Source organism: Microcebus murinus, chromosome 14 (assembly GCF_040939455.1).
Source record: "Microcebus murinus isolate Inina chromosome 14, M.murinus_Inina_mat1.0, whole genome shotgun sequence".
NCBI classification, from domain to species: Eukaryota; Metazoa; Chordata; class Mammalia; order Primates; family Cheirogaleidae; genus Microcebus; species Microcebus murinus.
Window position 1 is genome coordinate 6,401,446 of NC_134117.1, and position 15,359 is coordinate 6,416,804.

At 49.0% G+C, this 15,359-nt stretch overlaps 2 protein-coding genes across 11 annotated transcripts in view; one reads left to right on the forward strand and one right to left on the reverse strand.

The window, feature by feature from the left end:
* CTBP2 (C-terminal binding protein 2) overlaps positions 1-10,059 on the forward strand; it is a 150,942-nt gene extending 140,883 nt beyond the window's left edge. For all 7 annotated transcript variants that reach the window (XM_020280761.2, XM_020280762.2, XM_012781349.3 and 4 more), the window contains 6 exons: positions 1,888-2,094; positions 5,098-5,312; positions 5,753-5,883; positions 6,419-6,546; positions 7,019-7,136; positions 9,856-10,059. In XM_020280761.2, the coding sequence (XP_020136350.1) occupies positions 1,888-2,094; positions 5,098-5,312; positions 5,753-5,883; positions 6,419-6,546; positions 7,019-7,136; positions 9,856-10,036 (980 nt within the window). In that variant the 3' untranslated portion in view covers positions 10,037-10,059. The remainder of the gene's footprint in view (positions 1-1,887; positions 2,095-5,097; positions 5,313-5,752; positions 5,884-6,418; positions 6,547-7,018; positions 7,137-9,855) is intronic.
* A 3,423-nt stretch (positions 10,060-13,482) lies between these two features.
* Positions 13,483-15,359, reverse strand: part of ZRANB1 (zinc finger RANBP2-type containing 1) — a 61,363-nt gene continuing 59,486 nt past the window's right edge. For all 4 annotated transcript variants that reach the window (XM_076009722.1, XM_076009721.1, XM_076009723.1 and 1 more), the window contains one exon: positions 13,483-14,716. In XM_076009722.1, coding sequence (XP_075865837.1) covers positions 14,498-14,716 — 219 coding nt within the window. In that variant the 3' untranslated portion in view covers positions 13,483-14,497. The remainder of the gene's footprint in view (positions 14,717-15,359) is intronic.

Below are 15,359 nucleotides of genomic sequence, written 5' to 3' on the forward strand. Positions count from 1 at the left end.
AACTTGTCCATCCAGTTTCCAGCCCAGGGGCACTTCCAAAGGGATTGAGGGAAGGAAAGACAGCTCGGCCATTTGGGGCCAGTTTGTGGGGACAGAGGCTCCCGGCAGTCTCTGCCCATGGGCGTGAGAACCTTACCGGCATTTGGAGGTATATATAGGAGGTATATATAGGCTATAGTGGTGGAGAAAGGTTTTCACTTCAGCAGGTGACAAGGGCTGTGGAGTTTCCTGGCAAAGGCACCACTGCCACTGGGGCAGGAAGGTTCTGGGTCCCCAGCAGTCTCCACAGCTCCCGTGCCCACCTCGCTCCCTCCCGGTCTGTGCACGCTGGTTCTCCAAATGGGCACCAAAGCCAAGAAGCTAAATGTCCAAGTTCTGCTGTGAAGACCGAGCAGATCCTGCCTCAGTCTCCCTCTGTGCACCCACCCCCATCCGGTGCCATTATCACACAGGGACCTGCAGGGGCTCACGGTGGCCGAGCCAGGGCAGCGGCACCCTGGCCAGCGGCTGTCTCTGTGCCAGACTCCCTGGGGTCCCGTCCTGCTGCCGGACCTTCCCTCGGCCCTTAGAGGAATGAGAATCGTCCTGACTGCCCGGGATTTTCCTAAACGTCCCACCAGGCTCTCTTAATAGTCACATGGCACGTGATCTAACCCAGAATTCCGTGCGGAGTTTCAGATGAACTGGGCCCCGTTTGCAGGATGACTGCCCTCCACTCGTGGGAAAGGCGGTCAGCCTAGGTCACGATCAAACACTTGGATCCTTGCAGGGGTCTGTGGCCCAGAGGAGCCCTTGTCAGACAGGTGGGGTGGGCAGACTGTGACCTGCTCATGGTGGCTTTGCCCTCTCTGAGCTGCGTGTCCTGCTGAGGGGTCACTCAAGGACCTCAGGGAGCCCTTGTGACACATACCCTCCCGCCCCCCGCTAGAGGGGGCTCCTCTGCACGGTAGGTCCTGTTTCCCATGCACTGAAGCCACCACTGCCCTGTGCTTTCTGTCCCCACCCCTAGTCCTGCAAGGCAGCAGGACTCCACCTTCTCTTTGCGTGTCCCTTTGAGGGGGGCTGCTTCCTAGGGGTCCCAAACCTGGGGTTCAGAGAAAGCCATTTGACCTGGGCCCCTCCTCAGAACTTCTTCCCCGGCAGGCCCCAGGCTGGCTTCTGTGCCCGGCGCCCACCCAGGGGGCCGGTTCCTGCAGAGGCCCCTCTGCTGCGCCCCAGCCCTGGCCACACACATAGGAGCCGGGGGGCTCACCCCTGGGCTGCCCTCAGCCCCAAAGCTCCTCGGATGAGCAGGAGCATCCTGTCTGCTGTCCTTCCAGCCAGGGCAGGTGCCAATCGGGGACCACAGGGTAACTGTGTGGCCAGATCCAGGCTTCATTCAGTTCCATCCCACTCCAGCCCTTGCATCGTCCTTTTGGGGATGGAGGGGTTTTTTTTTAATTTGATGATAACATGATTTTTTGCATTAAACTCTTAATATCCTAAAAAAGAAAAGCCATTCTCCTTTGCCCCTGCCCCTGGGTGCTTCGGTCCTGGGCAGGGTCTACTTTGAGGAGTCTGTGCTCTTGGGGCCCCACCGCAGCCCTGCCAGGGCGGGTCCGTGACCCCACCAGCTTCTGCTGCTCTGGGACATCTGTGGGACCTGGATGGGGCCTGGGAGCGGAGCTGGTCGTGAGCGAGTCCTGGGTGACGGTGCCCTTTGTGGCGGGCGTGGGGACCAAAGGCTCCTGCACATCAGCCGGGGGGCCCGCCGCCCACCCTGTGCCCCGAGGCACCGAAGAAGGCCTCTGTGGGGCCACGCGGTGACAAACCCTGCCTCCCCGGAGTGCCCTGGGCGTCCCCAGAACCGTGGGGCTTTCTCACCCGGGCCTCGCCCTCGCCCCGCAGGGATCGCCGTGTGCAACATCCCGTCCGCCGCCGTGGAGGAGACGGCCGACTCCACCATCTGCCACATCCTCAACCTGTACCGGCGGAACACGTGGCTGTACCAGGCGCTGCGGGAGGGCACGCGGGTACAGAGCGTGGAGCAGATCCGCGAGGTGGCCTCGGGAGCAGCCCGCATCCGCGGGGAGACGCTGGGCCTCATCGGCTTCGGTACGTGCGGGGCAGGCGCAGGGGCCGTCGGGGAGGCAGACTTGCACGGCAGGCTGCACGCTGCCAGGCTGCACGCTGGGGGTTGGGGTCAGGACCGATCGGGGAACTGGCCCAGACATGAGAGCTGGGCTGGTTCTGGAAGGAGGGGTCCGTGTTGCTGTTGGGGGGCGCAGCAGGATGGCGTCCCCACTGCTGGGCTGCCGGGAGGGGCCTGTGCCCTGTGGGGTTCTGGTGGCCTTGCAGATGGGAGGAGGCCGGGCTCCTGAGGCCTCTGAGTGCCACATTGGGTGGCAGAGCGAGGCCTCGGCTTGGGAAGCTCGCCCTACAGCGGGCGGGAAAGGCCTTCCTGGAGCTGCTGCTGCCTGTGGAGACAGGCGGGCAGGGAGGGTCTCCGGCAGGCGCAGGCGGGCTCCACAGCGGGTGAGCCGTGACGGGAGCAGCCTGGCCCCACACGCAGCTGGCCCGGCCCGCCCCACCCCAGTCCACTGAACCTCACCCGGTCCCTTACTGGCTCTGACCTTGTGGGAATTCCTGGACCTTCCATGCTTCAGTTCCCCAACCTTTAAATAGGAAATGGTGGGTGGGAAGTACACCGGCTCTTGGGACTCAGGGCATGAGAACACATGCGTGGGGCAGGTAGTTCGTCTGGGCTTCCAGAAGACTCCCAAAGCCGTCACTCGGGTTTCCAGGTCCCTGAGAGCCACGATGCTTTTTGCTCCACTGGCCCCCCCTGCGCGCGCACACACACACACACACACACACACACAGGGGACCTGGGAGCGGCCTGCGTGAGGACGAGGCTGCTGGGCGCTTCCAGGGGTGCCCACCACCCACAGGGCGTGGTCCGGGCGCTGGCCCAGCCTGACACCGGGGCTGAGTTTAAGTGCCGGGTGCTTCCCACACTCGGGAAGCTACCCTGTTCTCGAAGGACCCCATCATGCTTCAGTTTTTCTAGAGTGGGCGCCACACCGTGACTTTGTAAGAAAGGTAGACACGGGATGCGGCCACTGCAGCGCCCCCCCACTGTGCTCCCTGGGGCTCCTGGAGATGGTTCTTCTCCAGCATCTTGGTGGGGGGAGGGTCCCTGTCCAGGGCGTGGCAGGGACCTCACTGACAGTGCCGGTGTGGGGCTGCTGGCTCCGGCCATCACGGGAACTTAACACGAGGGTCGTCTTTGGCTGGGCCCTTGTCACCCAACTTCGGAGGACTCTCGGGGTATCGAGGCCAGCCCCCTTGCGCCCACCCTGTGTTCTCGAGACTGTAAGCTGACCACTGCCTCAGACTTCCTGGGTGCTGACACGCAGATTGTCATTGTCTCCCCTGCTACCTTTGCAAGTCTCCGCATAGCCTTCCAGAACTGTAGCGGTGAGACGACAGGAGGGGGCATGGGTGCAGGCAGCCAGGGCGCTGCACGGCCACCCCGCTAGGGGCTGGCAGCCTTCCCTGGCCTCAGGGCCCAGCTCAGGCCATCGGGGCAGGCGGGCAGCGAACTGGTGTTGCCGGCCAGGGCCTCTCTTTTTCAGGGACTGGATTTTGATTAAGCCCCAAGTAACAGAGTGGAGTCATTGGGTATTTAGTCAGAAAATCTCATGGCTAAAGTAGACGCTAGTGGAAAGACTGGGATCTGTGAATTTATGGAAGACAAAACCACTGAGAAATAATGCCCTGCCGGCCAGCACTGTCGCATTGAAACTGGGGCTTGGCTCTGGGCTGCTCTTCCACAGGCCTCTGAGGCCTTGGATCTGCGGGGGTAGGCTGGAGGGCGTGTTCCCAGATGAAAGTGTGTCAGGAGGTGACAGAAGCCACAGAAAGGGGCGAAGGAGGCACATGCTGGGGTCGTCAGTGCCGTGCCTCCTGTATGGCAGGGGGATCTATTAGTCCAGCCACGCCCCATGCCAGGACTGCCTGCCCCGCCGCCCCTCCACGAAGGTGTGGCTGGAGTTCCATGGGGTGACAGTGAAGAGGGGTGACCTGACGGGGCATGCCCCCACTGGTGGCCCTGCAGCTGGCCCTCGTGGTCGGGCAACTTACTAACCCTTGGCCTCTAGACCATGGCAGTTGTCCGACTTGTGCCTTTGGTTGGGTGGAGCTTCAGCAGGAGGGCCAGACATCTACCAGCAAGTCACCCTCAAAGACGGGCTTCCTGCTGGAGATGTCCGTCTTCCCTTCCCTTCCTCCCTGCCTGAACGGGGAACCACGGCTTTGGATAAACAGTCATTCTGTGATCTCCCCAGGAGAGCCCAGTCAGGCATCACTCGAGCCATTTTGTTTACAAAATGCTGCCAGCTGCTGTGGGAAGCAGGTGCCGTTCAGGGGATCTATGGGTTTGTGAAGTGACAGCCACTGGGGTGTTGGGGCACCTGCTTTTCTCCTGGGAGGTGACTTGGGTGATAACTTGCTGGAGGCCCAAACTGGATGCTGGAGACGGCCGAGAAGCTCCACCAGCCGGGCCGGTCCAAGCCTGGCAGACGTGTGCCCACCTCCCAGCCACAAAGCAATTTGACGTGGCCACGCTGTGCTCAGCCCGGACTGCAGGGGTCGGTTTTAATTATTTCACCCCTTGTACGAGCAAACCCTACAGCAAACAGGAGGATAACGCCCTGTTAGATATCGAGAGCGGTAATTGAAGTTAGTATTAGGAAGCCTGTTGTGCAAACAAAAAGTTGGGGAGATAGGTAGCCACTGAACTATAGGTGACGTTGCAGCTGTGGGAAGGACTCGTGGGGTTTACTAGAAGATTCTAATTGCGTTTGATTCTAAATGTCCATGATAATAAGGACGCTTTAAAGACATCCTGCTGTGGCCAGTGCAAGCTGCAAGCACTGCGGCCTCAGCCAGAGCCCCCATCCCGGGCCGGCCTGCTGTGTGCCCTCTGGGGCACATGGTTCACGGGCGGCAGTTCCCGCGGGGACGGCAAGCTCGGGCTCGCCTGAGCAGCAGTGGGGGCAGCCGAGCCGGGCCGGGCCATGGACGCACTCACCTGGACACTCTGTTTCCGCACAGGTCGCACGGGGCAGGCGGTTGCTGTTCGAGCCAAGGCCTTTGGATTCAGCGTCATATTTTATGACCCCTACTTGCAGGATGGGATAGAGCGGTCCCTGGGCGTGCAGAGGGTCTACACCCTGCAGGACTTGCTGTATCAGAGTGACTGCGTCTCCCTGCACTGCAATCTCAATGAACATAACCACCACCTCATCAATGACTTTACTATAAAGCAGGTAATTGGAAAATTGACGCCCTCAGACCCTGGAAGCTTCTGTTGAAAGGTGGCAGCCGCTGCTATGGGCACAAGAAGGGATGGGAAGTTCGTGGACATGCTGGTGAGTGGGGATCAGAGTCCCTGGGACAAGACCCTTCCACGGGCTGAGCCAGGCCGGACAGAGGGACAGGAGCTGGCCGAGCACCCAGCTGGCTTCCCTCCCAGGTGACCCGGCACAGCTGCAACCTTCCCGGCTTCTCGTCCTCTCAGGATCTGCAGAAACTGAGCCCCGGGTTCCAGCTCCCGCCACGCCTGGCTGCCCCCTTCCCTCAAACGGCAGCACTCGCGTCAAGCAGCCGGACCAGCGAGGCCCTGGTTTGCAGCTGGCTGCTGTAACCTCGGCACAGGAGCCTCGCAGGTGGCAGCACGCGCGTCACTGGCTTTTCTTCCCTTCCGCAGATGAGGCAAGGAGCGTTCCTCGTGAACGCGGCCCGCGGAGGCCTGGTGGACGAGAAAGCCTTAGCCCAGGCCCTCAAGGAGGGCAGGATACGAGGGGCGGCCCTCGACGTGCACGAATCGGAGCCCTTCAGGTAGGGGCGGCCGGCCCGCGCCTCGCCAGGGGCCTGCAGGCTCCACTGCACACCTGCCCCTGCACCTGGAAATCGGGCGGTTACCCAAACAGGTCCCCGGGAAGGAAGCTCTGGAGACGACATTGGGAGTCTCTCTGTTCTTCAAGGATTATTCTGTGTTCTCACTAATTTCGAAAGGGCCAGAAGTTCCCCAAAAGTCATTAGAAAAAGTAGAGGCAGAAAAATGCTGGTGGTGGTTTGGGTCTGTAGACAAACAGGCTTCACCTAAATTCTACCCCAGAGTGTCCATTCTGGTTAGACGAGGGCGAGCCTCAGCACAATTGGGTTTTTTCCTGTTTGATCCAATTATCCCCAACACTGTTCTTACGGAAGAGTTTTGATAATTATGTTCAAAAAACTCCCAACCTTTATAAAATATCTAAAATGTCGCTGTCATATGTACGTAGCTGCTATTCTACATGGCCAAGAGTTCTCTTTGCTGGGCAGGGTAGGAGACGTATTCGACTCTTCCAGTTACTGTGGTTTTCTACATCAGCTTTGCTCAGGGTCCCCTGAAAGATGCACCAAACCTCATCTGCACTCCGCACACGGCCTGGTACAGCGAGCAGGCGTCACTAGAGATGAGGGAGGCCGCTGCCACGGAGATCCGCCGGGCAATCACAGGTGAGCCCCGGAGTCTGTCGCCAGCCCGGCCAGCTTGGGGGAAGTCTCAGGTCCAAGGTGGAGCCGCCTCTGTCCCTGCCGGTTACAGGTGGCTCTGTATAGGCAGAGTTGGCTTCTAGGGTCAAGCTAATTAAATTCCGTACTAGTTGCGCCCTGCTTACGTAAGCCCTGAACTGAATTTCTGAGAGGGAACCAGTCCCCTTCAGTCCTGGCCACTGTGTGTTGTATACGCTGCGGGGGCAGGAAGGAGGTTCCAGGAGAAGCCCAGTGCTGAAGAGCTCGGAGGCTTGGGCCTTGGACATCTCACCTTCTGTGCAAGTAAAAGGGCCAGCAATCTTACTACAGAGAAAGAGGCTTGACTGCAGGCTTCTCTCGATACAAATATTTTAGGTTATTTCCCCCCAGGAGCAGCTAAGTATAATAGTGACGTCATTGTGACCTTTAAAAGCATGATTGATTTGTTTTACTCCAGGTCGCATCCCAGAAAGCTTAAGAAACTGTGTGAACAAGGAGTTCTTTGTCACGTCAGCCCCTTGGTCAGTAATAGACCAGCAGGCGATCCATCCCGAGCTCAATGGTGCCGCGTACAGGTGAGAAGAGGAACCTGGTTGTCTCAGGCTGAGCCTCGCTCCCCTGGGGAGAGGGGGCCATGAGGGCACTTGGGCACTAAAGGAACATCAGCCTTGTCAATGGGATTCATGTGTACTGTCCTTTCAGTTCTTATAATGGCTTATTTCCAAGAAACAAATCTGACTTCCTAAAACTGGTAGCCAGAAATGTCTGTTTTTAGAAGTGGGTCAGGGATAGTTCCCAAACGTGACTGGCCATGGGGAGCTAAGAATTGCCCCTCTTTCTGAAGCCATTTAAAAACAGGGTTTCTAGTAGTAAAAAAGATATAGCTGGTATCTTTAAAGGGTTAGTGATTTTATCTTCTAATTAGAATCGTCTAAAGGAAGTAGTCTGCTCACTTGAGTGGTACAATCAGCTAAGGATAATACCCTTGTCCACACAGTAAAAATAAAAACGTGAAACGGTGGTGATGTTAGGGGGTGCAGCATGGGGTGGGTAAAGGCGCGGGACCCCTTCAAGGGAGCAGTGGTTTTGATTTGTGGTATTTCCCGTGGTTCTCCTCCACCCTCCTGACACCATTACTGCTAAGATCCGGGAAATAAGTTGATCCTTCATGCATAAAGGAGAAAAGCCGCAGCCTTGAATCCAAGAAGAAATTCTTTACGTACTCTAACCCAGGGTTTCCCACTCTTGGCAACCGTCACATTTGAGGCCAGATCTTTCCCTTGTGGTGGCCCTGTCTGCGCTGTAGGATGTTTAGAGGCGTTGCTGGCTTCCACCTACTAAATGCCAGTAGCACCTGCCACTTCCAACTGCGTCGACTGAAAATATCTCCAAACACTGTTGCATGTCCCCTGCTTTAACCATAGGTTGGTAAAGTATGGTTTGCCTGCTGAAGGCTGTGACTCAAGAAGCCATGTTGCTGCTGCCAGCCATGTGGCTTTCTTTACATTCCATAGGGCCCCACCTTTTTTGCCCCATAACCATTTTCAAATACCATTACAGCACCAGACTCCCCTGCTTGCTGATGTTGGTGGCCCATCTTTGTCCTTCAGATAGTCCACGGCTCTTAGGGCCCCTGGAGTATTAAATGTGTCCTGAGGGGCCATACCTGAGGGGACCCCATGAGGCAGAGTCCTTCTGGAGAGGTCCTGGGGATTGCTGAGTGGCTTTAATGGTGTGGTGGGCCAGGGGCTGGAGCAGGGTGGCTTCTGCAGTAAGACACTGTCCCCTCTGGCTCAATTATAAAGGGTTTGAGCACTTTGCAAATAAGACTCCTCCTGAAGCACCTGCCTTGTGTGTGTTCATACAGCGAGCCCCATTCGTGCCTAAGACCCGTGTGTTCTGTAGGTGCCTGGTGCAGACCGTCCTCACAGCCACAGCACCTCGTATATAAAATGAACCCATGTCTGGGCAGTTAGAGGAGGGTAGGCACTGAGCCAACAGCCAGCACGCCATTTCCCCGTCCCGTCGCACGCCACGGGAATATAAAACTAGCCAGCCTAGGAAGCCACTGACTTACCGAGTTATAGCTGCTGTAACAAAGTACTCTGGATTGGATGGCTTATAAACTGCAGAAATTTCTCACAGTTCTGGAGGCTGGAAGTCCTCGGTCAGGGTGCCAGCATGGCCGGGTTCTGGTGAAGGCAGACTGCAGGCTAGCAATTTTTCCCTGTATCCTCACATGGCAGAAAGAGGGCCAGAGAGCTAACTGGGCTCCCTTTTATAAGGGCACTAGACACTCTTGGCCTGATCACCTCCCAAAGGCCCCACCTCCTCATACCATCACTTTGAACTGTGAACTGGGGGAGGGGGGACCACAAGCGTTCAATCTGTAATTCTAGTAGTGCTTCATGCTATCTGTTGGAAAATCATTATATCGGTACACCTCATGAACTCTTTAAAGCAACCAGAAAACTTCGGAGTCTGCTTTGTACAAACTGGTTTTTAACACATTAACTGCCATGTGAGTTGAATTTAACTCATGCTAGTTTTGAGGCAAGGGCCTGGAGCAGCATATATAATAAAGTCATGCATCTCTTTACCTTGGGAGCTATGGTGTGCAGGCAACTCACGATGCCTTGCCATAGCATACATGCTACGTGAGGGGCAGACCCCTTGGTAAAACCCTGCAGTTGGTTCATGAAAATCTTGATGTTCTTATTGTTAAAATTGACAATTTAATTCGAAAAACCTGGGATTAAATGAATAGAAGTCAGTAAATTTCCTTTTTCTATTTGTTTACCTTTAAATTACACTTAAGCCTGACAAGAAAAACACTATACCCATAATGAACTATTTTTCAAGTTTTCACATTACTTTTTTATATTACTAATTTTTAAGTTCATATTTATTTTAAAAAACATTTTTCATTACATTAGAAAGGATCATTTTGTTTTCAAAGTTTCTATTCTATTTTCATGGTCCAAGGGAAAAATTTTTTCTAGTGTTGGCAGTATGCTAAACAGTACAGTATCCATGTTCATAATTAGTATTGGGCTAATATCTTCCTCTTGCTTGTCTTAAAAGCCACAAAATTGGTGTTCTGATTGGATTAGTTTTTGAGAATCAGTTGTCAATGTTTTATATAAAAAACTGTATTTCTCCTTGCTTTGGGGGGGTAGGGAAGATATAAAAGTTGTTTTAAAAAAAAAAAAGACCAGAAGTAGGAAAAGATCCAGTGACTTGGCAACTCTCCGTTGTGGACTTAATCAGACCCTATTTCTGTGTGCTCCCTAGATACCCACCAGGCATCGTGGGCGTGGCTCCAGGAGGACTTCCTGCAGCCATGGAAGGGATCATCCCTGGAGGCATCCCAGTGACTCACAACCTCCCTACAGTGGCACACCCTTCCCAAGCGCCCTCTCCCAACCAGCCCACAAAACACGGGGACAATCGAGAGCACCCCAATGAGCAATAGCAGAGGATGCCAGAAGGTAAACATTCAGATAAACTTGGGACCAAGAGACAGTGGAATATAGATGAACTAAGAGAAAAGGAATTTGACGGTCTTTTTAACTGATTTTGGACATATGCATCATTGATGTTGCAGTGTTAAAACTACAAGAGCTAGAAAACTGAAGATGTCTGCTTACGGAAGCGCTGAAAAGACTAGGACGTGATTTATTAACGACCAACTTCTGTTATTGTGTGTTAAGTTTTTCATCTGTGCATCAAATCACAAAGAATAAATAGAGCTTTTTCCTTTATCAGTCCCTTGGGCACAGCAGGTCCTGAGCACCCTGCTCTAGAATGTTGCATCAAGAGTTCCAAACATCAAAATAAAAAATGTTAAGAGGAAATCCCCATCCTATGACTCTAGTCCCTTCGGTCTACAGGGCCTGGTTACCTCTTTTTGCTAATAGGAAGATTAAACTACAAAATGGGGAGAAAACTGTTTGCCTGTGTTAGACATCTGCACGCATAGGATTGAAGACAGTACAGGATCCTGTACAGAGAAGTGTCTTTTTCACATCTGAACTGCATACTGAGCGGGCAAGTTGGTTGTAAGTTCAGTGATACCCTCTGATGATGCAAAAAAAAAAAAAAAAAAAAAAAGTATTAAGTTTCACAAGCTGTTTGTACTCAAATATATTTTCTCAGTTTCAGATCCTCAGCTATTTTATTGAGTGGAAAGTCTTGAACTAAAAGGGTTCAAGAAGAATAATGTTGCATTTCCTTATGTCTCAGGAAACACTTTTTATGGTAACTTGTCAGATTGTCTATGAACAAACCCACTTTTTTAGACATTGATAAAGTCTTCTTTTCTTCACGTGATATTTTATACAAGAACACTTCAGATGTATTAGATGTGACTGATTTTAACAAATCCTATTAGATTTGTATCAACTAGTTACATGTTCTATTCATAGTCTTTTGTGAATCATTGCCTTTTTGTTTAAAAAAAGATGGCCTATTTTGAGCCTTTGTATAGGTACATTCCTGTTTTTGTGACAAAAGAAAAACTTTAAAACTGTCCCAAACAGAAAAATAATGGCTATCAGAAGTATGTTTTGTTTTAGTGTGAGTTACCGTTACTGTATTTGTTTATTGTAAAGGTGGACATTTAGCATTCAGTGCAGTTTTCAATAAAAAGTAATTAAAATTTCTGTTCTGAAATTCAAGTACATCTCACCAATGTAAAAAGTTCTCTATTGGAGATGTTTAAAGGCAACTGCATTGTCAATTAGCCAATTTCCAACTCTTGTGATTCCAGGTTCTATTTGCCTAATCCAGACTCAAGAATGCTGACAATTACCTCATGTGATAGTTTAATTGAAAATCAAAACCTCATACAAGTCCACTGTTATCAAATCATGCCATCCTTAAGATGAAATAGTGGATTAGAGCTAAGTCAATTCAAGAAACAAAGTTGCTTGTATTTTGATTTTAATTTACCCCAAGCAAAATTCAAGAAGGGGAAGTGAATCTTGAAACCTTTTTTGTCAACAACCTAACAATTGTGATATTTACAGTGTTGGAAAATAAGTAACATCAGCCATTTTCACAAGGTTAAGACCTTTGTTGATTTAATGGATCTTCCTTTTCAAATAGCATTAAACCCTTTATACTAGTGGTGTCTGCAATTGTCGATTAAGTCCAGTAATTCCAGGTATCAAACTCCTTCTGAATCATTTCCTTCTCTTCCCATTAAGAAAACAAATAATGGTATTAAACCAGTCAACTTGCCTGGCCTTGACTCCCCACTCATTTTAAGGTAGCGGCCCCATCCCAACTCTGCCATGAAAAAATTACATTAAAAAAACACTTCCCAAGGAGAGATGGAGCACACAGTTACTGACCTAGCACTCCAAAGAGCAAAAGGGTAATTTAACATCTTCATAACCACAAAATATGCATGGAAAGGAGGCACCAAGCACACACAGGGAGTATTTTACCTTCACATATATTCAATCTGGGACACAATGAGCCTAAGAATCAAAAACATAAAAAGACAGGTCTGAATTCGTGGTGCACCTGGGTCTTGTTTAATTAGATCTTCATTGCCCGAACAGTCTTTTGGAAATGATCGTGTATTTATAAGTTTACTTCAAGGAAGAACAGGTCAAAACAAAAAACACCACACTCTTTTTCACCCCAGAAAAACAACCATAAAGTTAAGTCCATACAGTTATTACTGTCCAGAGTCGATCAAAAGACATTCACGTCTGTCACCCAGCCACATATAATCTTCAACAAAAGAGTATGTACTACTCTATCTTGGGACAATAATTATGGCTGTTTAATAGTTCAAGAGCTTAATATAGCAATGATTTACCAGAAAACTTGGCCTTTAACAGCCAATCTACTATGAAAACCATTTAAAGCCCCATTCCTGTTTGTAGCCTAGGAAATGGAACCATCTATAATTCTTTCCCACAGGGAAGAATACTGTACCTATCAAACTATATGTGGTCAGGGTCACTGATAATAAATAAATAAATAAAGAGAGAACTGGATGGAAACAACACTCACCAGACCACAACACACAGATAGAAGCTAAATACTGAGCCTGTAATTCTCTGAACATCATCTGCAATGTAGACTACAGTGACCAGATGCTTTTCCTCTAGTATTTCTCTTTGGCTTCTTCAATCGGGAAGGCAGATTTTGCTTAACAGGCATCTAGTACAGGATCTCTGCCCACTGAAGATCCCTAGACATGGAGAAAGTTACTACAGATGCTAAGAGGTCAGAATAACTTTGATTATTAACTACTGACCAAAATGAAAGCAAACCATAGTCAATTTGTAAGAAAACATAAACCACTTAGAACAGTAACATTTACCATTATTATATCAAAATTCATTTATATGGAATCATACTGCAAAAATATTTTCAAGTTTTAGCATGCAGCAAAAATTATCCTTTCATCCTGGGAACAACTTTCTGAGTGTTCAGAGGTGGGGAAAGAACTGAAGACATGACAGCTCATGGGTATTTATCTATTTTTAGTATTCTGGCATCAAATTTGAGGTTATGCACATTTTAGTAACAACTAAACAGAAAACAAGCAAATACTAAAAAGGTTTTCACAGCCTTTTCATCACAGGGAAGGAAAAATATATGTTTGTGTGTGTCTATATATATATTGGGCTTCTTTCCAAATTCCTTGCCATATCAATAGTTAAGAAAGTGCTTATCAGGACACTAAGTCTTTTTGTGTTCCTGAGATAGGTCTGAAATTTTTACCCAGTATTGAATGTATACCTGAAGTGGTCAAATAATACTTTTATATATAAAAAAATTTTTTTTTCTACCTAAGATTATAGTTTTAACTTTAAATAAGAATGACCACAATTAACCGACATGCAAAAATTCTCAGACTACACACTGAGAAATTCATCATACAATGCATTTACCACCTTATTGCATTTTTCCAAATCTTTATTCTGTACTGAACTGGTATTCCCAATCTGCCTAAGGAAAGGCATGCCCTTCTAACAAGATTTGCTTAGAGTAGCAGGGGTTATGATAAAAGACAGAATCCAAAGACCCTCTGCATGGCAATTGGGGGTAGAACATTGTCAGTGGAGTCCAACTGAGCAAATTTCATACAATCGATTTAGTCACAAGTGGGCTTGCTCCCTTTTCCAGGGAGTAGCTATTCACAAACAGACCACTGCCAGAGTCTGGAGTAAGAACCCTCATTTTAGGGCACTCTTCCAAACAAAATACCTAAATACTGAAAAGGGGCATATCAGAAAACAAAAATAAGAGAAACCAAAACCCTCTTCAAAACATGGAAACAATGTCTATGCGAAGTTCACCCAATAAAAAATTCTTAGTTTTTCTTGCAGTTTTGTTCCTAAAAGATTTGATTTGACTGGGCACAACAGGAACTAAATTATTAAAATAAAAGCTTATTTATTTTTATGTTTTGCTGTGGATAATTTCTACAAAAAAGTTTCCAGATTTGAGACTTAATGTTAAAAGGGATCTTTTAAGGTGAAGGTAGAATACCGGTTCTACTGAAAAAAGAGTATCTCAAAGGAACAAAGAATCACCTGCCATGTGCTTTTTTTAAGTGCCCATGCTAGAAAAAAAATTTCTCAATAATATGAAGATGCTGGTACAACTTTTCCTATTACACAATTTCTTACACAACCACATGCGTTACATTTATAGACAGATTTACAATTTGAAAGGAAAAAAGTTCTGTCTTAATAAAATTAGTTTTTTACAAACTGTAGTCCAACCAAAGTTCTCTGTCACCTCATGCATCAGATGCACTGTCTCCACTGGGTGTGGATCAGGCAAACACTCCGGAGCAGATACGGCCAGGTTTGGTTCATTCCATGCTGCACGCTCTGCTTGGAGCACCACACTTTGGGGTCATCACAGATCCAATGCCTTGGTCTTCTGATACTGATTTTTTTTTTCATTCATCTTCATCATCTTCATCTTCCTCTCCATCAGACAGGGATGTACAAGGCCGGATCTGTCGGTAGCGGTCAAGCCATTTTTCTACCATTTGCGTGACCAGGGGATGATTTCGCCGCCGAGAGCTTTTCTGCATGGCAACCAGAACACCCCCCTCAGTCACACAGCAATCCAGCCACTCCCTGAGCAGTTTTTCTTGCTGTTCCTCATTCCCTAGCTTTTAGAGGAGTGTGAAGGAAAAGGGAAAATACAACAGATCAGACTCTTAATAGGAATTTAACAGAAACCTACAGCTGCTATGATAACTAAAGAAAAGGCCAAAGCAACAAGCTGTATTAACATGGTTTCAATCTCTTATTGGTTTTATGATTAAAACCCAGTTTGCTCTGATTAAATTAAAAAATACATCAGTGGGGGAATTATCAGAAAATGCTAAAGGGAAGAACACCCAGGAATTAGTTTGTTTGATATAATAACAAAAAGCAAATGTTCTAATAAGCTTATCTTGGCAAAAAAAATTGACATAAAGTCACTCACAGCTTCAACCACATGACAAGGTAAGTTTACTGGGTAGATTACATACAGGTTGAAGTTACACAAGTTATGGTCTATGAGGTTTTTTTTTCTCTTAATGTTGTGATTATAAATGTTTTGTGATAATTATTAGTATATTAAATAAAAGACCAATAATTTTGTAAAAATATGGGCCTTCTAAGAGTGTTCTTTTGTACATTCTCACCACCTGTTTGCCACCTGCTCATTTACCTGCTGTTCATGTTCTTGCCACTGCCCAGGTGTCTGTCTATCAACCCAGCAGCCAACGGTCCTCTTCTGGGCCAAGTGGCCACTGGCCATTCTCA